Source organism: Chenopodium album, chromosome 18, assembly GCF_948465745.1.
Source record: "Chenopodium album chromosome 18, dcCheAlbu1.1, whole genome shotgun sequence".
NCBI classification, from domain to species: Eukaryota; Viridiplantae; Streptophyta; class Magnoliopsida; order Caryophyllales; family Amaranthaceae; genus Chenopodium; species Chenopodium album.
Genome location: NC_137851.1, coordinates 12,813,030 through 12,838,991, shown reverse-complemented (window position 1 = coordinate 12,838,991; position 25,962 = coordinate 12,813,030). Strand labels below are relative to the sequence as shown.

General features: G+C 34.5%; 2 protein-coding genes across 2 annotated transcripts; both read right to left on the bottom strand.

The window, feature by feature from the left end:
* Positions 1-9,217: 9,217 nt before the first annotated feature.
* On the bottom strand, positions 9,218-10,507 carry LOC145591845 (F-box/FBD/LRR-repeat protein At5g22660-like). The gene is made up of 2 exons (XM_081648337.1): positions 10,103-10,507; positions 9,218-9,961 (listed from the first exon to the last, which is right to left on the bottom strand). Exons 1-2 carry the CDS (start codon positions 10,505-10,507, stop codon positions 9,218-9,220), a joined length of 1,149 nt encoding a protein of 382 aa, XP_081504463.1.
* A 13,739-nt stretch (positions 10,508-24,246) lies between these two features.
* Positions 24,247-25,598, bottom strand: LOC145591844 (putative F-box/FBD/LRR-repeat protein At1g66300). Its single transcript, XM_081648336.1, has 3 exons — positions 25,115-25,598; positions 24,683-25,010; positions 24,247-24,613 (listed from the first exon to the last, which is right to left on the bottom strand). The coding sequence occupies exons 1-3, from the start codon at positions 25,596-25,598 to the stop codon at positions 24,247-24,249; spliced, it is 1,179 nt and encodes a 392-aa protein (XP_081504462.1).
* Positions 25,599-25,962: the final 364 nt, after the last annotated feature.

Here is a 25,962-nt window from a genome sequence, read left to right as displayed (position 1 = left end):
TCAGGTCTATTTGTCCAAATACATTTGACATGTAAGGCATTAGCTGATGCTGTGACATAACTACCAGAAACCACAACCTCACAGTCAGAAGTTGAGGACCTCCTTGGAAGTTTAAACAGTGACTTACAGAACTCACATTCTTTCTCCACTGCATATGCTTCTTTCACATTCATTGTCAAGATTAACCCTATCTATCACTCTATGCAAAGCTTTTTCAAAATATTTGCATTACTCAAAATATACTCTAGCACCCTCTGGGTATCGTCGGTCTCCTGTCTTCCAATTAATTGTATAGTCTTGAGCTTACTTACTAAATAATCTGGAATAGAATTCAGTGGCAACCAACAGCTTTGCTCCTCATGTGTTTGTAAGGGTGGTGACCATAGACACACCACAATATGTTCTAACTTCTAAGTTGGGAAAACAATGTAAAGAAAACAGCAAATCCATAGAGCCCTTTATTTCAAGATGGGTTAGATTAGAAAAGATTGGCAGATTCACAGAAGTACGATATCTGAACATATTGGTCCAACTCTCTAGCTTCAGATTGCTAACATTAGACAATCCTCCAACAAATTTGGTCATCTGGTGAAGATATTCTTTTTGTGCTCCTTCTAACGAGCCATTATCCTCCCCATCCTCTTCATCAAAATCATCCCAGAACTTGGCATTATACGTCAGTATGCACTTTGACTAACGTAGTTGGATTCCAAAGAAAATGATAAATAGAATTGCAATCATGAATCTTAAGGTTTGCCAATTTGGGTGCATCAATATTTACTCTAGGGCGCTTCACCATGCTCTGGTACTGAAATTCCATTGTTATAGACAATGACTTCAAATTGGGAGCAATTATATTCACATCAGAGGTTGACAAAGTTGAATACATTTCTAAATTGAACACTATTTCTAAAAGTTCCAAAAGTGGGCAAGCCTTAATTAAAGCATTAAACCAACAAGGGATATCATCTAGAGTAAGTATTTTCAAATTAGGGAGATGAAAACGCAAACCCTCAAATGTTGGCCGTTGAAAGTAAGCATATAATTTCGAAGTTACCAGAGATTGAGAATTGAACAGAGAAGAGGGTATACATAAATAGGCTGCATCTGGCGGTGCCGTGAATATGATTTTCTCTACATTTCGGTTGAAAACTTCTGGAAACCATACTATTGATGATACTGATAATCTGTACAGTCTGGAGACCTCCGGGTAGTCGTCAAAATAGTTCAAATCGAGAACAAACTGGTGGAGTTTCCGAGATGTAAGCTTCCGTAGAACGTTGTAGATTATGTCGATGGACTCTGATACACAATCAAAGAAATTGACGCGGGTTACGCCGGTCCAGAGGTGTCGCCAACGGTGAGGTGGCGGCGGCGAATTTGATCGGAAGGAGTGACAGAATTTCGATGAGGGTTTCGTCTGGAAGTGAGCTCAATCGATCATCTTTGTCTTCTTCCTTTTCTACAATCTGGGTTTCGGCCATTTTCTACTTTCACTATTTCAGACAGAATAAAGTGGCTGGTAGCAGCAAGGGTTTTGGGTGGAGAGAGAAATCGAAGGAAGTGTTTTTTTTTAGGACAGCCGAGTGTTTTGTTTGGTACATGGAGACATGGAGTCATGCACTCATGGATATTGAGTAATTATTAATAATTAAGGATTGGAATCGGAACCTTTAATCCAAATGAAAAAGGGAAAATGGCCGGAAATAATACCACATTTTACAGATTTTTAAAAATAAAATTGATCATTTGATTATTTGAGGATAGAACGACTTTTTGACACGCAAATTAGTTTTTGGGTCTGGGCGATGTCCGAATTATTACATGAAACTGCTCATTAATATATGTTGTAATTTATGAATCAATTTTTTTATAATTAAATTTGTTGTTCATATTGTCATTTGCTAGATATTAATATTTTATATTCAAAAGATCACATAAAAAAATTACATAGCTTGGTGTAAACACTTAGTTCTAAAATTAGAGGTTGTGAGTTCAAATCTTATGGTGAACTTGTTTTTTTATTTTTTTTTATTTTATGTGCATGACATATAATGAAAACAAATGGAAGGGAGAGCGACGTGGCGTTATGAGCAGTTGTATGGGTGACATGGCGTAATGAGGAGAGATTACATGACACGTGGACCTTGTTAGAAACATCTGTTAATGTATAACTAGTCTGTGGCTCGGGCAATGCCTCGGGTCATTTTATGTATATTATAAATGAGGTTTTAAAATAAAAATTATGTGATAAAATACAAAAAAAGTATTAAATTGGTTACATTTATTGTAAATAAAGGAGAAGTCTAGTACAAATAATATAGAAATATTTAAGTAAGATCAAATAGATAATCTCACAAACCATGGAATAATATCGGTGTGTCGTGATGCAAATCACTAACTTGAAAATGAATTTCGGCACAACCAATGTGCTCAAGTGTATTCGCCAGCACATTTCTTAAGGTTAACACACCACTTTCACACAAAGACACTTTGGGGTGGATGGTTTGATTCAAGCAACTTATGCCCAATAGAAATTGTGTTTAGACTATTGTGCTTGATGTATTTTTCAAGTGTGAAAAATAGAAAAAAAGTTTCTTCTTTTTATAGAAAAACATGAAAGAACATAGAAGAAGAATCCCAAGCATCAAAGGAGAGGTGAATAATCATCTTAAACATTCTCTTAAATGAAGGGTTATGAGAGTTATTTATCAAGAGAATAATGGTGGTGTTTAATCACCTTAAATATTCTCTTAAATTGGGGGCTATAAGAATTACTCAAGAAATTAAGTGAGAGAATCCAAAGACCAAAACGTTGGAGTCTAACTATGATATGGCGCCACGTCATCTGCCTAGTCATGATGACACGTGGCGGCCTCATGTTTTCCCGTTGAGTTTTAATATATATATATATATATATATATATATATATATATATATATAGATAAGTGTAGATAGATATTCAAAGTGGTTAATAATCTGTTTAGTAAGTTAATTATAACACGTGTCACAGTATAATTGATAGTTTTTTTTTCCTTACAATTTACTTATTACAAAAAAATTGATTTTAATTTTTTAAAAAGATAACCCTCTTAAAACACCTTTTAAACAATGAAATAACCAAAACTTAAGACCGGCTTAACCACCAAATCTAAACCACTACTATCACCTCCTTAAAATACCTTTAAACAATGAAACCACCATTATAATCTCCTATCGCCTCACGAAACCACCATTACTATCACCTAAACCACAACCACAACCACAACCAACAACCTAAATCACAACAAACACCTCTTAAACCCACCTAAATCGGGATCTTTTACCAAAACGGCTAATTTGACAAAAGTATTTACCAAAACGGCTAATTATGAATTTTAATTCCAAAACTAGTTTTTTTTTTTTTTTTTTCCTTTTGAACCAATTTTGTTCAGGGTTCACTTTATTGATTTTTTTTTAATTTTGTTTTTTTGGTTTTATTTTAATTTTGTTTTTAGGATTTTTTTAGTTGGAAATTTTAACGATATACGGAGTACAAATATACTAATTTTTTTTATCTAGATCGTATCATTTAAATTTGGAATTTTAGGTAGTATTGTTCTATCAACACTACCGCAAATTTTGACTATAATAATGGTTTTAAAGGTATTGTTAATATTTTTCATGCCTATTAATTGTATACTTTTGTTAATGTCAGCTAATTTGAATATTTTTTAGTTTAATGTGTATAATAAATAAAATTTACAAATATTTATGTGATATATAATGGTAGACAATGAATATGTTCTCAGTTGTTTTTTATTTATTTATTTTTATTTTTTTTGTTAATTGGAAATTTGGAACAATTTTTTGAGTTTTTTATTTTTTTTTAAAATGTTGATGCTTGCACCTCTTAACAAAGTAGAGTCTCCAGAGAATTATTGCAAATATATTATGTTGAATGTTATTTTTCAAATTAATGGGATTTTTTTTTTTTTTTTTTTTTGGTGCAAAAGAGGGGAGAACCCCTAACACAAGAAAAACACACTAACAGAAATTAAAACAAAGAAAAGAAAACAAACAAATTAAAATAGAAAACAAAAGCACACCTTACGAAAAATAAGCTAGCTACCCTTTCATCTTTGAATATCTTAAACTATGGCATTAGAATCCCCTCCCCCCCACCCAAAAAAATAAAAAAAACCAAGAGAAAAAAGTCTTTAAAAAGACCCCATAAAGTAAACCAAACTAGTTCAAAAGAAAATAAGGAATAAATAATTTCCTTCCAAGTTAATAAATTAGCTAGTTTTGAAATTAATACTGATAAGTAGCCGTTTTGGTAAATAGTTTTATAAAAGTATCTATTTTGGTAAAGATCCCCTAAATCACAACAACCGGCCACCTCCAAAATGGTTGGATTTTTGTACGGGGTTGAGTTTTTTAGGGTAGGGGGGTTTCGATAGTGGTGGTTGGTTTTCTAGGTTTGTTGGATAATGGGATGGTTTTTGGCTTAAACCACCATTTGCTTTGATGAAAAAACATTTTCAATGAAAAAGAACAATTGCAAATTAGTTTTTCCTTTGTTTGGTTGCATCATAGGGACTGGAAATGTGAGGATTGATGAGAGGGAAGCAATGGCGAGGCTCGGCAGGGCAAGGTGGGCGATGGCTCAAGGCCTCCCAAAAAAAAAGTGCCCAAAAATTAGTATATATACGTTGTGTTCAAGACCCACTACCAACACTAATATGATAGCTTGTAGAATAAGTCAAACAAGGTAGTGTGTAGAATAAGCCAAGTATTGACTTGGTTGCTTTTGTGGTAGTGTGCTTTGTACACTTTGTAGTTGGCTTGTAGAATAAGCCAAGTTTGGTAGTTTGCAATATAAGCTATAGCATGGGTCTTGTTGTAGCATCACTAATCATAAGAAGAGTGGTCACACAAGCATCGTAGTAGTGAGGAAAACACAACACTTGCTCTAAGGTTTTGAGAGAAACAAAAGAGAGTGAGTGCTTGTTGTAGCTTGAGAGTGCAAACACTAGAGAGCTTGAGAAGCTCATTAAAAGTGTTTGTAATTGCGGTTATGTAGCTCAAATTTAATAGTAAGATTGTCTTTGAGAGGGTAACAAAGTTACCCATTATTTGCTTGTGTTGTGGTTTATATTCTTTGACATAATTGCTGTTTAGCTCGATTTCGGGCCACGTTTCCCCAACAATATATATAATTTGTTTCACTAATAATTGCATAAAACATAAGTGGATCAATGATTATGTCGTGTTTAACTTATTCTCTAGACCAGAGTTTGAATTTCACTAGAGCCTTGGAGGAAAGTAAAAAAGAGATAAGGAAAAGGGAAAAATGTTTTGGGGAGGGAGAAACAAAAAGCCAAACATCAATACCTTCAACGGATAGGAATAGGGATCACCATTGGGAGGTAACGATGGATGGAATATATATAAAAAAAAAATGAAGAATAAATGTTAGATGACACATTTCTTTTATCAAATTTGTCAATGCTAAATTCATTCAAATGTATCTTTTATTAGACTATTATAAAAGTCAAAATAAAGTTTTTGAATAATAACAAAAATCAAAACTTGTCATCTAATTTGGACCAAGGAAAGTTGTTAACACTTATTAACTTCTTGCCAAGTTGCCATATCGTATAGAAAATGATAAATAAAAATCAGGATGAAACTAATTAAGGTTGTGTTAAATCTGTTCATGTTCAATTTTTATTAACCTTGCTCTTTGTAGGCACATTTGCTAATAGCTTTTGGTAGATTAAGCTGTCTCCTATCATTTCCCCTTATATTAAGATTTAACGCTTTAAGCTGCCTAAAGCGAACTAGTATCCTCAAATTGCTAGAAATACTTGTTGCTTTTTTTTTTTTTTTTTTTTTTTTTTTTTTTTTTTTTTTTTTACTTGAAGAACTAGTATCCTCAAAAACATACAAGACATTTGCTTAGCCACCAACACGGCAATATTTACCTCATTCTAATCTTTCTATACATCGTTATACAATGATCCTCCGATCCCTTCGTAGTTCATACCCTCTAAGCTCTCAAGCTAATCCATACAACGTTATCTAAGTGAAGCACATTAACTCTTCAAATATTACAGACCCAGCAGCAATTCACAATTAGCCATCAGAAAAATGTAAGACTGGCAATTCATAATTGGTCATCAACAAACCTTGATCTAATACCAAGGGACATACCATCGCTTACCTTAATAATAAGAGCTTACTTTGAGCTCCAATTTGTCAAGCTACTAATTGTACTAAGGCAAAAAAGACTTCACTCAATCCCAACAATGTACCACATATATTGCTCGTCTAAAAGACTAAAAACTTACTTTAAGACTGTTCCACTTGCAGCATTTTTATCTTTATCTGCTCTTAGTATCATATTGAGACTTTTGCCTAATTCTAGTCTTAATCTCTCTACACATTGTTGTACAAAGGCTCCTCAGTGTATGCACTCTAATCTCCAAACTATTCATTTTGCATTTTCAAGAAGAGTCACATTAGTCACGCGAAATAAATAAACTGGACCTTTCTCCAAAATCATTAAGACCTTTGCTCATCATAAGTAGCCATCTGCTGCAAGAAAAACAGAGTAGACTACTATGATTTTAACATGCTTGGGGACATCCTTATTATTATAAACTGACCTTTCCAAAACAATTTAACAAGTAATAGTTGGTAAAAAAGTCATAGGTCCAAATCCAATTCAGTCAACTTTCCCAAGTAAGAAACTTACTCACAGGAAAGGCAGTTCAGATTATCATGATATAAAGTATCAAAGTATTAACCTTAGTAAAACCAGAGAATGTTCAAATATATCATCATTTAGCCTCTCAAAAACCTATCAAGTGCAATTTCATTATCCAATCTCCTTATTCTATTTCATTCCTTATTTATACGTCAATGCTAAATTTCTCTAGTCCAACTTTTAAGGAAGTTTGATCATCCACGAACCCACCAGACAACTTTTGAATTTTGATCAAGTATATAGACACCCAAGGAAGCTAATTTTCACAAAATACAAGTTTCGAAATCTTTCAACTTCTAGACGAAAAGAGGCACTCTACCATACTGATGCAAGTATGTTATAAACCTGACGTTTAAAGCTTTAGCAAAGATTAAACTGATGCTGGTAGGAATGGTAGTACCTGCATAGGTTCTTCTGAAGCTTAAACATTCCCTTTCCTGATTTTAAGGGAGGATCTATGGTAGTCAAGATATATGATGCTCATTCTTAAGAAGTTTTTAGTCAACAAATACTTGAACTTCTTCAGGAAATTCAATCATTCAAGGGAAGCAGGAGCTTCAAATCAAGTTGACTAGTCAATTGGATAATTCAAAACCAGGATATTCTAGTTATAGAGTCGTACAGGAGCTTCACAACCAACTGGCTCAAATCAATCTGTTACTTTGCCAGCTCCACTAAATCCAACTCGGTTCCAAAGGCGTGTGAGCTAAAACTGATTGACGTTACAGATTTACAGTGCCAGAGGTCACTAAACCTAGCAACTTAAGGTCTCTCTTTTTGCTGATCTAGAACTAGTGAGCTACTTATGTAGCCTGTAAGTGATGAGCTATTAAAATAACGGTATGGTAAAACGGAAAAACCTGTATGATATACCTTCTAATTCCAAATTACATCATGCATATTAATCCTATAATACTCTAGAAATAAAGTGCATCAGGTAACTAAAATTCAAATGTATAAGGGTTTATCAAACAAAAATAAAAAAGATTGACAATAGCCATTCTTATTGCAGGTGATGCTTTAGTGCTTTACCATCGTTTATGATAGAACAACTCCACTAAACTCAATAAGCCTTCCATGAGTCTAAGGCTCTAAGCTATACTCTCTGCATCCCCCAAAGATTACCCTATTGTCTTTTCTAGTTTGTCACCAACACTGTGTTTGGATAGAATTTTTGGAAGGAAAGGGAGGGGAAGGAAGATGAAGGAAGGGGAGGTGAAGGAAGGGGAGGGGTGAAGAAAACCAAATCCCTCATTTGGATAACAGAGAAAATGAAGGAAGAGAGAATGAGGGAATTTGAGTTCTTGTGAATTTTATCCATGGCTGAATAACCTGAATTAATGTGTTAGTTCTTGTGATAATATGAATTAATTTCTCAATTTTTCAAAATCAATAATTCACATATAAAATTCTGGAAATGTAAAATTCTTTCATACAGAGTATAAATTTTCCAAAATAAAAAGTTCTGAAAATCCATTTCTCTTCCCTGTCAATTTTCCAAAACGAAATTTTCTGAAAATTGATTTTTGCAAATTAAAACCAAAATTCCAGAAATTTGATTTTCGAAAATCAATACAAAAAATTCTGATGTTGGTTTTAGAAAAAGAAGACCGCAAAAAAATGATTTCCAAATATCAAAAACCTTTTTTTATTCCAGAAAACCAATTTTTGAAGATCATAATCAATTTTCTGAAACTTGATTCATGAAATTAAAAGTCAGATTTCATGAAAAATCTATTTTTGTAATTTAAAACCAGAAATTATATATGTATCTCAACATTTGAAATTTTAACACTTTAAAATCAATTTTGGAAAACAAAATTTCTTAAGATCATATTTTTGGATATGGCAGCGAATGATGCAGCGAAAGATGATGGCCTATGGTGGCAAACGAAGATTTCCTTCCATTTCTTCTCTAATTTGGAAAGTGGAAGTTTCCTTCCATTTCTCTTCCTCCCAATTCCCTCACCTCCCAATTTTGCTATCCAAATGGAGGAAAACTCATCTCTTCCTTTCCCTTTCCTCCATTTCTCTCCATCCAAACAAGCTGCAAAAGATTGCCCCACTTCATTATTATTAACAAGGACCCTAACATCCCTCTCTACTACATTTCTTACCTCACATAGTGAAGGAAAAAAATATCTACCTGCCCAATACAACTTTACAGAAAAACTGGGAATGGGGCAAACACAAAAGGATGGAGGGAGAACATCTTTAGCATAAGATTCATTCATTTTAGTTTGTATAGAAAGACATTATAACATACTCCGTAAAATTCATAATTCTACATGCTTGAACTCTCCAAATTCCCCACCAACAAAGATTATCTTAATTCTTATACTTGAAAGCTTCCACATTCTTCCATAAACTTTAGAGTAATACAATGTAATAAAAAGGAACTTACCTCTTTTTAATTCCTAGCTGTTCTAATTTGTACTGAAGCACAAGGAGATGATATCCCACCTACTTATAGTAGTAAGAAAACTTAAGGTAAAAGGCCTCCCTCCTATTATCAGTGGACATGGTTCTACATGGTGTGACATAACAACCAGAAACCACAACCTCACAAGTTGAGGACCTCCTTGGAAGTTTAAACAGTGACCTACAGAACTGACATTCCTTCCACATTACATATGCTTCTTTATGTTCATCTATGAGATTAAGCCTTTCAAAATCTATGCAAAGCTTTTCCAAAACATCTGCGTGACTCAGAATATACGCTAGTACCCTCAGGGAATCGCCGGTCCCCTGTATTCCACTTAATTGTATAGTCTTGAGCTTACTTGCTAAACAATAAGGAATAGAATCCGGTGGCAACCAATCGCTTTGCTCCATTGAAAAATCAAGTGTTGGTAAAGGTTGTGACCATAGACACACGACAAGATGCTCTAAGTTGGGAAAACAATGTAAAGAAAACAGCAACTCCATAGGGCACTCTGTTTCAAGGCGGGTTAGATTGGAAAAGATTGGCAGATTCGCAGAACTACAATGTCTGAATATATTGGTATGGAATTCTTGCTTCAGCTTCAAATTGCTAACACTAGACAATCCTCCAACAAACTTGGTCATCTGGTGAGTATATTCTTTTTGTAATTCAGGTAACAAGCCAATATTCTCCTCATCCACCATGTCCTCGTCCTCTTCACAATACGACCAATCTCCATTATTCTTCAAGTCAATACAAGTTTTGACTAATTTAGTGGGATTCTGGAGAAAGCAATAGATTCAGAGAAACCAAAGAGGGATATCATCAAGATAATCTAGGACAAGTTTTTTCAAATTAGGCAGATGAAAACGCAAATCCTCAAATTCCGGCCACTGAAACAAACCGTATAAATTCAGAGTTACCAGAGATTGAGAATTGAACAGAAACGAGGGTATACGGTAGAAACATTTACCACCTCGCGGTACATTGAATGTGATATTCTCCACATTTCGGCTGCAAACTTCTCGAAACCAAGATGCTCTGGGGTTCTTATTGTTCAAATCGAGAACAAAGTTGTGGAGTTTCCGAGATGTAAGCTTCTTTAGGACATGGTCGACAATGGCGGAGGATTTTAATTTCTTACAAACAAAGAAATTGACGCGGGTTACGCCGGTCCAGAGGTGGCGCCAGCGGTGGGATAAGACGGAGGTGGTGGCGGCGGAGTGGATTGGGAGGAAAGAGAGAATATTGGTGAGGATTTCGTCTGGAAGTGAGCTCAATCGATCATCTTTGTCTTCTTCCTTTTCTAAAATCTTGGTTTCCGCCATTTTCAACTGGAAAGAGAAAGGAAGAGAAGCTGGGATAAGTTTTTCTTTTGGGAAATTCTCTTTGGTAACACGTAGTTTTTAATTTTCTCAGTGGTAAATTGTAAAAATTCTTATTATATGTGGTAAACTCTAATTTGTTATATTAATTCAATGGTGACATTAATGATGATTGTATGCAATTATGAGTCTAACTCTAGTTAAATTTTTTAACCATGATTAGTTTTTAAGTTTTTTAATAATTAAATTATTTTATAAATAAATAAAGAAAAAAAAAAATCAAACAACCCAGCCCAAATCTTGTCGGCGGCAGTCCCCCTCCCTCTCCCCTGCCGGCGCACGCCCCCTACCGGCCGACCATCCCCAAACCCTGCGTCGGCCGCCCAGAGGCGACCTCACTCCCTCCTTCCCACACCTCGACTCTCAAGTCTCAACCCCTCATCCCGATTCACATCATCCTCTGGAAAATTATCACCATTAACAGGAATTCAACATCAAAATGGTGATATTCAAGATTTCAAGCTCATGAAACCTCTTAAGATAATTAAATCGACCGGAAGTAAAACCATAATTTCTGCTTGGGCTTGGGTGACATTGATTGAATCGGAAGTAAATGGAAGTAAACGTAAAACCTCTTGAAGTAATTGAATCGTCGATTGGGCTTGGGTGACAGCGGTGATGCATTGACGCTAGGCTGAGGCGGCTTGGGACTGGTTGAGGTTCGTTGCTTCAGCGAGGTTTTAAGACGAAGGTGAGGAATGGTGGCTAGGACAGGGAGGAGGATGGGGCAGGATCGAAAAAAGACGCCAGCGATTGAAGGTAAAGGTCGAGGGGTGGGGAAGGTGGTTGGCTGATTGATGCTGTTGTATGGTTGCAATCTTGGTTGTTATCGGTTGAGGGGGAGGTCGGCGCGCCGGCGTGGGTGGGAGCGGAGATCGAGTGGTGGGCTGGTGGCTGGTTGGTGGGGGAAGGGGTGGCTTTATTTTGTTTTTAAAAATTATTTCTTAATTTAAAAATTCAGGTTTACTAATGATTATAAGAATTTTCGCAATTCACTTATGAGAAAATTAAAAACTATAGTGTTACCAAAGAGAATTTCTCTTTTCTTTTTTATATTCAATTAAAGACAAAATCAAAAGCAAACAATACATGTAGAATGAGCATCACAAAGAAGTACGATTCTTCCAAACATAATAAACTTGCATCCTTTTCTAACACTTCAAATTTACAATTAATCCAATATAGGTCATAATAATGGGATAGAAACCTCATATCTTGAAGAAATGATTGAATTTTCTAAGCAATTCTTAGAGGAGAAGCACAAGTGCTCTGCAGCAAATGAAATTGTCTAAGGTTATGGCAGTGATTCACCTTATAGAGGTTCTCAAACTACAATTGGAATGACAGGCTCTATTTCTATTTCTCTCTCCTAGAGCTCGGCCAGATCGAGAAGCCTGAGTAATTTAGGTTATAAACGATAACATCCCTGATATTTTGTTTCAACCTCTATAGCTTGTGAGTATGATCATCGAAATTTGGCAAGAGAATGATCGATGAATACTCAAAAAATAAAAAAAAAATAAAAATAAAAAAAAATAAAAAACAATGAATAGGGTAATTAAGGTCACTTAATAGTTTATATAGAAGATAACTACTTCAATATTGAGAAACAAGGACCTACAATAGCAAGATTTCAACCTCTATCCTCGCTACACATGCCCTAATCGCATTCTTAGGACAAAACCACATTTAGATGGTGCAGCAATCACTTCTCTATTTCCAGAGAAAGAGGTCAAAGGCCTCCAAATCTTGAAAGATGATCAATGGTACAAGTCTCGGTCATCCTAGGCACGCAACTTTGGTAACTTATGAGAGGTAAAGGGTGCTCTATGCACATTCACAGTAACCCCATAAGAATATCTTGTGCACTTGGATACACACATAGGGACATATAATCTAACCTATAGTCTATAGCCAAGCCTGAGTGATTGCGTTGATGGTTACAATGATAACCACAAGTCACGAGACTTCACAATGAATAACCATTACCAGCAATTACATTTGAGGTCAAACTCAAACACTAATCACACAAATACTACATCAAATTATTATTATCTAGTCGAATGGGCCGTAAATCAAACCACCAAACATTAGAGTACAAATCATTAGCAAAGAAAACAAGATAGAGGTAGTAGATGCCACAATGCTCCTGATAATAGTTCGTATCACTTTATAATCAATAAAAACTTAATAAGAACTGGCATACATAATGTACAACAAGTTAAGTCATAAGTAAGCATACCAGATGATGAATTAAAACATAAGAATTTGGTCACGCATGAAGATAATTAGTTGAAGTGGTGACTTCTTGTACCATTCTTAGTTCTTTGGACTCCAGGACTCATCCTATATTGGGCGATAAATGCATTAATAATATATGAGAAAGCAAAGAGGATTTGATTTACATTAAAGGAAAATAATTCACTACAATGAAAATTCTTCCAAGTTTATAACTTCTACTCATAGTAAAAAGGTTATTCGTCTATCTTTCTTTCTTGCAAAAGTTTACACTATCTTATTGTAATACCCCGTATTTTCATACGTATTTTCCTAATTAATTAATTAATTATTATTTTCTAAAAAGGGTATTTTAGTAATTCAAACTTACTATTTAAATCTTGGAGCCAAAATGATATTTGAATTTTGGCGCCAAAAGTATTTTAAAAACAAATTATTATTTTGGATAAGATTTATTATCCATTTATTTATTTAAAAAAAAACCGGATTATTTACATATTTCGGATATTTTAATTAAAGCAAAATAATCTTTTAATTAATTAATTATTATGGCGAAATTACCTAATAACTAGCTAGGATTTTCGAATTTTCCATGTATGGAAAATCTGATTTTTCTTGGTTATTTATTGGTAAATAATTGGTATTTAATTAATTAATTATTTAATTATTATTCTATATTATTTATACAATTATTTTATTCCTTAAAAACCGAGCAAAATATTCCTAAATATATCTAGAGGAATCCGAAAATTAGAGCTATGGTAAGCTCCATATTTTCGGCCCTCATGAAATATTTTGGGGGGAATTTAATTGGTAAAATTATATTTTTAATTATCTCCCAAAATCTCCTATTTTCCTTAATTCTAATTCTCCATCTTTTTAATATCCGATCATCATATTTTCTTGCCATTCATTCTTCTTAATTATTCCCCAAGTAATTCCAATTTCCTTAATATTTTTCATGACATACATACCTTCCATATTCAATTATACACAATCTCTTTAATATCAAAACTTTCCTTAAATCTTTACTCACTTCTTCAAGTAATCCCTTAAACCCTACTTACCATAATTCTTCCTACATTTTCCTACCATAATTCATACACATGCTAGCCTATAAATACCCCTTTAATTCATGATCAAACCTCATACAAATTTCTCATAATTCTCTCTCAAAACCCCTAATTAATTCCTTGTTCTTTTTCCTCTTTTCTTGCGCCAACCACCACCACCACCAAACACCACCTCCTACCACCGGCGCCACCTGCCGCCACCGACCACCACCGGCAGCAGCCACCTGCCGTCGTGCTGCTGCCCTTGCCGCACCTCCTCCTTCCTCTCCTCCTTGGTTTCTTATCTTTCTTCTCCTTTTTCTCTTATTCAATTATTATTATTATTATGGGAGATTTATATAAAAATTATTATGAGTAGTTTTAAAATTAGATTTTTAATAATGTTTATGTTGAATTAGTTTAAAAGGTTCATGTACATATAGTTGGGAGGGTTTAATTTTATTATTTGTGATTATTTGTTAACCTTATATTAATTAAGGTTATATTTATTTGTAGGGTATTTTTGATCAAGCTACTTGAGAGTTCTTTTGAAGTGTTTTTGGCTAAACGAGGATCAAGGTACGTTAGGTGGCTAAATACCTTGAAAGTGATCGATTTGAATGAACATGTTTGAATGATTTATGTTGCTTTAATTAAATTGACTTGAATTATGGTTTATGACATAAAAGTATGTTTAAAAGATTGGTTTTAATAATTAAATGGGAGTATTGATTTTTATAATATGTTTTGATAAATTAATTTATTATTCATGTTTAAAAAGGATTGATTTTGAAAGCATGTTGGATTTATAAAAAAAAAAAGGGTTTGGATTATTATTATTAAAGGTTGATTATTTGATTTAAAAGAGAAGTTATTGAATCATTGATTTATTATTATTTATGCTTTATAAGCATGTTGGTAATCCCACTATGCGGATTTGGTATATTGATAAGGCCTTGGACTTTGCATGACCGGGTCTTTCCTCAAGAATAGCCTTGTAACATAAGGAGACTAGCTTGGGGGGTGTGCACACTTGGGAGAGGAATTGGTTTAATTGATTTTATTGGTTTATTATTGAGGAATTGGTTTTTAATATGAGGAACTGGTTTTAAAAAAAAATTGGTATTGGTTTTATTGAATATTGGTATTGGAATATTGAGAATCGGTTTTGAATTATGAGTTGGAATTATTGGATTAATTATTGGAATTGATTTCAAAAGCATGTTTACAAATAAATTGAGTTTAATTATCTTACGCTTACCATACTTAGCATATTTTGCTAATCCATACTTCTTATTTGTTTTGTTTCGCCCTGTTTACCGTAATGGTAAGCAGTGTTATTTCAGGTGGAGTGAATAATTTGATGCATTGGAGTCCCGGGATTTGGTTTCATCAATTAGGAGTTTTGGTCTTGTATTTAATTTGAGTACTCATGACATTGGTTTCTATTTATAGTTATTATTAATAAAGAAGAGTTTTGAAGTTTTCGCTGCAAAGTATTGTTTTGTTTAGTAAGTTGAGTAGCCTTGCGTCATCACGCGGCGGTAATACGCCTAAGTCTATCTCTACGGTATAATTATACGTATTATACTAGTATTTCTGTAGAGGGAGATTTGGGGGTGTTACAGCTATCATTAACAAAAACAATCCTAAAGTAATACATTTTCCTTACACTAATGTAATCAGTCTTTCTTATTTGATGTTATTTCTTCTCCATTTGCTTCTTTCAGTTCAGCGAAATACTGACCAAGGTTGTGCTTTTTTCAATCTCGTAAAAAATCTCAGCAAAAGTCATGTTCCATTTTTCCTCAAGTATTTCAAAATGATTTCCAAGTAGTAACTTCATGGAAGCACATGACACCGCAAATGAAACATAAGATTCATCATAGTCATGTGACTTAAATTTAAAATTAAACCTTGTAGTTTTTATTGAATAGGGGCCAGAGTCCCTTAAGTCGAGTGGTATTTGATGTAAGATCCTCCCACGGCTCACATAATAACTCATATTCAACTGACAGTCTTTAAAGATATAACCAAATTTAAAGCAATAGTGTTATATTGAATGTTATTCCATAAGGAATGTAATAATGCTGCTCATAGAATTTAACGAGTTTAATGAGATTGGGTTGATAAATGTAAAATATATATAGCAGTATCAAACTCTTTATCAAACAATGTAATCCTCCCTTATACACATTATCATCTTTGAAAAATGACATGTCAATGACATTCTCTTACTCAATGGCGAATCTAGCATTTTTTATAAGTAGGTTCAAATGATATAAAAAAAGTTATATTTATAATTATTCATAAATTAACAAATTACGTGAAACTACCTATATATTATATTGCACATCATTGACACATATAAAACTATGTGTATTCATATGGAGAAGATGTTAGATTACTAATCATTTTTATATTATCTTTCTCAAATTAAATAATTCAATATTAAATAAATCATCTTTTAAATGTTTTAACAAATTTCTTAAAAAAAAATAAATTAGTGGGGTCAATTGACCCCATAAATTAAATCTTAGATCCGCCCCTACTCATTCTCTATGTCTTTTAAATTTGACACTTGCAACCAGTCTTTAAATACATGTGCCATTGAAAGTATTAGCATTAATACAAAATTACCTTTCTTATTCGAGTAAATTACGAACCCGATAACTACTGCTACCAATCCATCTAAAACGTGCTTCGAGTTAGTCTGTTGCAATAGTAGGAGCCATATCTTCGTATAACCTTTCCCAATCATTGCAATGTTGAATTTTTTTTTTTTAATTTCTTCAATTTTTTCTAAACTATGTTAATCTCATGTACGCCAAAGAATTAAGGAATAATTTCGTTTTAACATAATGGAAAGAGAGGGATGAGAGAAAATCAGTACTCTCTAAAATTGAGAGAAAAAAAGCTCTCCTTTGAATAGGGTGATGTGTTCTAATAATGTGGTGAAAGGGAAACCTACTATTTCGAATAGAATGACAGCGAAGACACAGGGAATTCCAAGGATTATGAGTTCTACAGGAAAGGAAGAAGATGATGTGTTGAATGGCCTATGAATGAGACTCAGATAATGAAAGGAGATCATTTGATCCTTAAACAAGGAAGAGAAACGTAGGCTTTGACCAGAATCAAAACTAACTAGACGTTGTACTTCCAAAAATAAGGGTATTTTGTGTAATCATTTAACAAAGTTAGGGCACTTGATAAATTAAATTTTATTGCTAACGAAACTTTAACATTAGGGGTATTTTGAAGTAACGGTGTGAATATTAACAAATGTCAGTGGTATTTGGCCTGATGAATTTTGAAAAACTTGAGGGTATTTGGTGAATTTTTGAAAAGTTCAAGGGCATTTGGTGAAAAAACCGATTATAAAAAGTAAAAGTAGTTGAGAGAATTGGAGGAGAACGAAAGAATATAAAATTAATAAAATATGATTTATATATGTTAGGTGCTTAAGTCCAATAGTTGATCGAAAGGAATTAAATATTGTAAAAACTTTACAAGTAAGGAAATGGAGCAAGTATTTAAAAACGACCAAAAATGAAAAGTGGAGCAAGCTGTAATTTTTTTTTTATTTTTTTGACGGGAAGCTGGATTTAAAAACACTAGTAGAATATACTAAATGGCAAGCGGTTCAAACCCCCTAATGGGAAGCAGTTCTGAACCGCATGCCCTTGGGGGGCTTGCCATTGTCCATTTAAATGGCAAGCGGTTCAGAACCGCTTGCCATTTGAAGAGAAAGGGCAGCGGTTTTGGTACCAAACCGCTGCCCATTAGGGCTATTAAAAATAAATTTTTTTTTTTTTTGGTTTTTTTCACTTAAATTGATACGCAATCAAAATATATGTAAAAAAATTAATATTTTCATTATTAATTATTATAATATTACATCTTCATTAAAAAAGCATCTTAAAAATAATTAATACAAAGTAATACACCACCACCACAATCAACCACCACGCACTGCCACCACCGGCACCACAATCGACGCCACCAACCCACCACTGCCACCACAATCGATGCCACCAACCCACCACCGCAACTGACGCCACTTGTATCTGGAACAACTAAAAAAAATAGCTCAAAAAATTTACTCATGCAAATAGAACATGAAATTTGAAATTAAAACCCACAAAACCCACCAATACCACCACCACCAACTCGGCAAACCCACGACTACGACCACCACCAACCCACGGAAACCACGACCACCAACACCACCACTAATCCCGTGAAAACCACGACCACCACCTCCAACCCACGAAAACCACGACCACCAACACCACAACCAATCCCACGAAAACCCTTAGATCTGGAAATTAAACCCACAAAACCCACCAATACAACCACCACAAAACCCACGACTACAACCACCACCACAAAACCCAAAACTACCACAAAACCCACGACTACAACCACCACCACCAACCACCAACCACAAAAAATTCGAAAACAAAATTAAAAAGGAAAAAAAATTAAAACAATAACTTACCTAGAATTCCAACACAATCCACCAAATTTAGCCTTGAATTTGGTTATATAAGGCCAAATTCGACCATAAAAACTCCAGATCTAGAGTTTTTATGGTCGAACTTGACCTTAAAACCATTAATTTGGGTATAACCCCGATTTTTGCTTGAAATTAGGTTCGAATTTGGTTCGCATGTACTCGTATCACCACCACCACCAAGCAACTTAAAAAAAACTCGATTTTTGGTTCGGATTTTTGCTCGAAAATGAGGGGAGGCTTGAGAAATGGAGAGAGGAGAGTGAGAGGGAGAGAGGCGTGAGAGAGAGGCGTGAAAGAGTAAGAAAATGAGAAATGGAGAGTAGTGAGAAATGGAAAGGAGTAAGAAATTCTGATCTGAGAGGAGAAAGAGTGAGAAATGGAGGGAGGCGTGAAAATGTGAAGGTAGGGTTTGTTTTTTAGGAAATAGGAATGGCAAGCGGTTTTTGGGTGAACCGCTTGCCATTTGCCTTTTCAGTTTTTTTTTTTTTTTTTTTTTTTTTTTTTTTTTTTTTTTTTGGTGTTATTGGAAGCGGAATTCAATAACCGCTTGCCATTTGGGGCTTCCCATTTAGTTTTTTCTACTAGTGAAATAAAGGGAGTAACACATTTCTATTATTATATTGTACATTTCACTTTGTTTATTCCCTTCGTTTTTAATTACTTGCTCCACTTTTCATTTCGACTATTTTTAATTATTTGCTCCATTTTCTTATTCAAAAAACTTTTATAATATTTAATTCATTTCTCTCAACTAGTGGACCCAATACAAATCATATTTTATTAATTTCATATTCTTTCTCCTCCAATTCTCTCAATTACTTTTGCTTTTAATAATTTTTTTATTCTTTCACCAACCCTACTACCTCCATATTTTATTACTTTTTCAATTTCTCCTAAAATTCTGCACATGAAGAAATGAAGCAAATAATTAAAAACAGAGGGAGTACAGTACCTTCTTTTTTGAATTGTTCGTATTTTAGACGTCGTATATTACTATTGATTTTTTTATTTTTGTTCAACTATGATGTAGTGTTTTAGGTTTGTAATCAAGTATTTTAGGTTTGTAGTTAAAATTTTTATCATGTAGGTTTTACCTCGTAACTCATTAAAATTACTTGTTCTCATGATGTGTTTGAGTTTAAAATTGTTTAGTTTTCCATTTGTATAGAATACATTGTGGTTCCTTGATAGTTTTTTAGGGGTTACTTTTATGTTAACTAGGGGTCACTTGTTATTTTATTTAGATTTTTTTGTGTTGGATTTCTTTATAGGCTTAGGTTTCAGTATATTTAAGGGTTACTAGGTTTTTTAGGGCTTACTATGTGGTTTATAAGGGTTATATTATTGTTGTTTAGTAGGGGTTACTTGTTAGTTTTATTCAAATTACCTAATTGAAGTTGCCCATTCTATGTTTTTGAGTTCATATATTGTTTAGTTTTATGTATGTCTTCCTTCAAATAAAGATAAATGGGCTTGAAACCAACCCAATGCCCTCCTTTAAACCGAAGCAAGAAGATGCCTTTTCTTTAAGATATCTCTCCAAATAGGAGATTGATGAGAATTGTTAGGAATGCAATCGAAAAAGGCACAGGTTTTTCAAATATTTTTTACTACTAAGGATTCCAACGCGCATAATGCACGTGATATGGCTAGTCTTTTGAGAAGAATTATTACCGATAGCCTCTATGCCCCATGCTTGTTTGAGTAATATTTCTTTAAATCAACCATAACATTAATGATAAATTTTAATTATTTCTAAAATCATTAAAATGTAAAAAAAAAACCCTTTGCCCCCACCAGCTAGCCAGCCTGGCCTGCTCACACCCACGACCGCTCCCAGCCTTTCCTTCGTCGGCCCCAACCCTTTCCCTGAAAATCCTTAGGATCCCCTCCCCTCATCCGATCCCCAGGCCCTAACTGCCCATCCCACCCTCAAAAGCCCTAGCGAACCCACCCCCAGAGGGGAGGAGATTTTAAGGATTTTCAGGGGAGGGAGGTGGGGAGGAAGGAATGGGGGTTTGTGTGCCACCATTGGCCTAGTGTTAGGGGAGAGGGGTTGGGTGCCATTGTCGGCAGGGGACGGGGGTGGCGCCGGCCGAGGGGAGGGGGCTGGAGTTGCTGTCAGAGTTGTTAAATGCTGACCCGACCTGAACCTGATTATTAACCGACCCGTTTGAACCCGAAAAAATGGTGACCCGAACCCGATATGGCCCGACCTGAAACCAACCCTAGATCTAGTTACCCAAAATTTTGAGACCTGAACCCGAACATGAACCGACCTAGAGATGACCCGACCTGAATATAACCCGTAAATTATTGACCTGAACCGAACTCGACTTTAACCGAAATTGACCCAAACCCCCTTTAACTCGTCAAAATCCAAATTTAACCCAACTCGAATTTAACCCGACTTTTTACCAAACCGACCCAAATTTGACACAACCTGTTACTAACCCGACTCAAATTTACCTGACCTATTACTAACCCGACCCGAAATGCAACCGGATCTGTTACTAACCCGATCCGAAATCAACACGACTTGTTATTGACCCAACCCAAATTCAACCTAAATTACTCCTAACCCATTTCACACTCAACCTAACCTGTTATTATTCACTTGATCCGATTTCAAACCTGTTATTGACTTGATTCAATTTCAAATCACCTTAAATTCGATTTAGACCACCTTATTAATATTGATCAAAGTATAATTAGATAGTTACGTTATCACTTCACTTGTGTAGTTGTGTGCTTGTGCAAACGAGTTACTGTGATAAGTTCAATAGTCAATAGTTCAAAACATATATACAGCTCCTTACATAGACTAATTATAGGTATTTGCTCATTTCTAAATGTTAGAATATATTAACCCAATATTTAAAACCCGAACCCGAACATGACCTGGCTTGGAAATGACCCGACCTGATTGTAACCCATAATTTGACTTGAACCAAACCCGGCTTGAACCCGAGAATGACCAGACTTGGAAATGACTTGACCTGATTATTACTTGCAAATTTTTTACTTGAACCAAACCTGACTTAAACCCGAGTATGACCCGACCTTATTATAACCCACAAATTATTGACTTGAACTGAATTTGACTCAAACCCGAGAATGACCCCAACTCATTTTAACACGTGAAAACCCGAATTGAACCCGACCTATTATTCACTCGACTCGAATGTAACCCGACCTGTTATTGACACGACTTAAACCCGATCCAAACTTGATAAGATGTATGACCAGAGGAGATCCGACTCAAGAATGACCCAACCTGAACCCGACCCACATAGGTTACAACATTAACCCGAATTGACTTGACCCGAGTTGACCCGGCCCACACTTACCCAACTCAAACCCGACCCGATTACCCGAATTGACAGCTCTAGTTGCTGCCTTGCTGGTGGACCAGTGGGTGGGTTAGTGTATTTTTTGTTTTTATTTATTTTAAATGATTTAATCATTAAAAAAATTAAAAGCTAACTATTGTTAATGATTTTAATTGAAATAGATATTTCTTTTGGCAAATCGATAATACCAGATTACCAAACCAAAGATAATATTTTTTTCTTTTTTTTTCGCAATTTATGAAAGAGATATATTAAAAGTTTAATGTTAATTACGACCAAAATTTTACTACTTAAGTATTGTTAAGAGTTTGGTACTTAGGTTAAATTAGTCAATATAGTAGTAATAGTAATTTACACTATTATGAATAGCCAACCTCATTGCCACCCCCTAATGTTTTAGCCCACAATTAATAGTAATTTAATAGTATGTATCAAGAATTATGTCAAGTGATATTTACTCTACATACAAGTATATAATAAAGTTGGCTTTTTCCTTTAATTTTGTAATTTTTACAAGTCTTAATTTTATTTTATTATGATTTTTTTATTAAATAAGAATTGATATGCTTCACAATTTTAATTATACAATGGACATGTTAATGGCTAAATGCCTAAATTAATAATAGTAAGAATTTTCGATTAAAAAAAATTGAAAAATAAATAGCAAAGAAAGCTTGAAAAGTTTGATATTTTTTAAAAAATACCCAAAAATAATAAATTCAATAAAAACATTGTGCTTTGGGTTAGGGTTTAGAGAATCAGAAGAAACATCAACATGACATAAATGTAACACACTGCAGATCAATTATGTCTCACTACAAGCTCTCTGCGCTCCAGAAGAAAAGAGTTTTGAGTAAAAATGGTTATCTTGATTGGTTGGTTGCAGCTCCCAATCAAAGCCACACACCAGTTAATGGAGAAGCCAGTGCAGTTGCTATTTTTGATTACAAATTCTGATAGTTCAAGCAACATACCAGTCTTGAACACAGAAATCCAACACTAAAATTCCCTAGTTTATACTTTTCTTCATTCTAATTGTATATTAGACAGTGATGGTTCATCATACTTATGGTGATTCGTCACGAATTCTGAGTCTCAGAATGGCACAGAGGAACAGGACTCTGGTTAGTTATTCCTGATGGTGCAGACACGCAGTATAGTGCTAAACAAAGTGGCAATATTAGAATAACTGAACATTATTCTGAAAGATGTGCTGTATGACTGAACTTCACCTGCAATTGGTTTCCACACGGAAGTAGACAATAAATCATGGTCATATAATTCAGTACCTTCTAGCTTATTGTACATTTGTATTTAACATGAATTATAAATAAAATTAAGGTAAAATGAAGCCAACTTTAACTTAAGAATTTCAAAGTCGAAAGATGACTAGGGGAGTGCAAATACCTGAGTTTGATTGTATAACTGTATAAGCACAAAGAGAAGCTGCCTAACTTTAGTAGTCGAACAGATAGGGAATATACAGGCTTCCTGAACTCCCATCATGTGTAATCTTCATGTTACAAAAAATTTCCCACCCCCACCTTTTCTTAGTAATCTTTACTCCGCGTTCACATGTCAAATGTCTATATACAGATAGAAAAGTATCAAGCAGTTTCATAACTTTTATCATCTGCCTTGGTTAAATTTACAAATAGATCACCAGTTGCGAAGATCCATTTTCTTATCAGTCAGCTGTACATGTTAATATAAAAGGAAATGATACACATACTTAGTTTAGAACAGCTAGGGAAGAATACATTTTTGTGCACCAGATACTAAAACTACGAATCAGCAACAATCAGAACTCAGAAGCTATTTACTGCCCTTTGACCTCGTCTTCTCCTTCTAACCCCTCCTTCTCTCACTTCTTCTGTCCCTCCCTCACCTGACCTTGTTGACTAAGCTACTTCAATTTATCTTGAGCATAGTTTATGAACACAGGCTAATTTTCAATATGACAGTACAGAGGGCAGGAAGCAAAACGTACACTCAACCTGTTTTCTATACTCATTGATGAGAGGCTAATTAATCTACGATTTTATTACCAGTGAGCTTTTGGATTCTTTGCTAATTTAATAGATGTCCTTCAGAATTCATACTACGTACACTAAGTCATTTAATAAATAAATGAGAGTAAAAGAACTCAAATATAACATAAAAACTTAATAATAATAAAAAAAAAAAAGAGTAAAAAAAGCAGTACATTGCAAGGCTACAATACCCTGATACATGATCGGCATTGCTAGAAACTAGTTAAGCCCTAAACTACATCCAATTATTCATAAAGCAAAAAATCAATCGGAATTCAGTATTCATTACCTACAATCCATAAGCTTAAACGTTGCATTTGAAAACAAGTTGCATACATCAGGTTTATCTCTGCCCACAAACATTTGACATGTAAGGTATCATCCTTGTAAGGCATTACCCATTATACATACTAGAAACCACAACCTCACATGTCGAGGAGCTCCTTGGGAGCTTAAACAATGAACTACATAACTGGCATTCCTTTCACACTGCATATGCTTCTTCACGCTCATGTTTGACATATTCCCCATTCACCTTATGGAAACCCAAATGAAAATCTACAATAAGCTTTTTCAAAACAAGTGCATTACGCAGAATGTATGCCAGAAGCTTGAGGTCATCATCAATTCCCTTCAGTCCCCATATTTGTATAGTCTTGAGCTTACTCATTGAAATAGAATCTGGTAAACACCAACTACTTTGCTCCATTTTATAATAACCACAATCTAAGGACATCTTAAGATGCTTTAAGTTGGGAAAACAATGTAAGGAAAACAGCAAATCCTTACAGAAATTTGTTTGGAGATGGGCTATATTAGAAAGTTTTGGCAGTTTCACAGGGTTTCGATAACTGAATATATTGGTCAGACTCACTAGCTTCAGGTTAAGATAGGTAACACTAGACATTCATCCAACAAACTTGGTCATCTGATGAAGATAATTTTTCCGTGCTCCAGATGATGAGTCGTAATAATCCTGCCCATCCTCCTCTTCATCATCTGAATCCAGCCAACACAAATCATCATTTATCAATCTAATACGTGCATCGACTAATGTAGTTGGATTCCGGAGAAAGTGATAAATTGAAACGCAATCATCAATTTCCAGGTCTACCAATTTGGGTGCATCAATAGATACTCTAATTTGCCTGCGAGTGTATAGCATACTTATACACAATGATTTCAAATTAGAAGCAATTATATTCAAAACAGAACTAGACAATGACCCAATTAAATTGAAGCCTAAATCTAAATATTCCAAAAGAGGGCAAGATCTAATTAGAGTCTCCAAAGGGTCATCAACAAGCCCAAGCCGGATAGGGTAAGTTCCTTCAAATTAGGGAGATAAAAACATAAATCCCCAATTTCCGGCCATTTAAACTCAATTGAACCATATAATTCCAAAGTTACCAGAGATTGTGAATTGAACAAAATAGCAGGTACACAGTAGAAACAATCACATTGAAAATCGACACTGATATTCTCCACATTTCGACGGCAAACCTCACGGACCCATAATTCTGTTTCTGACGCACTAATTTTCGCAGAATTGGACTGTTGCAGACTGAGATCAAAGTAGTGGAGTGTCCGGGATGTAAGCTGTCGCAGGATGCTGTCAAATGTGACAGCACATCCTGAAGTTCTATACCTTTTTATTTCAACGCAGGTGATGCCGGTCCAGACACGGCGCCATCGGTGGGATAACACCGAGGTAGCGCCAGCGGAATGGATAGTGAGGCGAGAAAGAATGTTAGTGAGAATGTCATCAGGAAGTGAGCTCAACCTGTCTACTTCTGCACTCGACCTTCTGCGCTGTTTTCTGATATAGTATTTCATAATTTTGCCTCACTCATTCTCTATTTTTTTCACTCTCACAGTCCCACAGTCCCACTTTCCCACTCTCAAGTAGGAACACGGAGTGTAAATTTATACAATTGTACTGCTCTCTTGGTCCTATAACGTTAATGTGAATTTTTGAAACTCCCTACTAATTAAGAAAACAAAGGTTTATTATGGTACATTGCACTTATATGGTACACTGTACTTAGATTTTTTTTTTTTTTTTTTATTGGAAAAGGTACATTGTTAAATTTTCATTTAGATTAATGCACTAATCATACATTATACTTGTAATTTTTATTGAAATAAACTCGTACACACTATGCATATAAATTCATTGGAAAATACATGATGTTATATA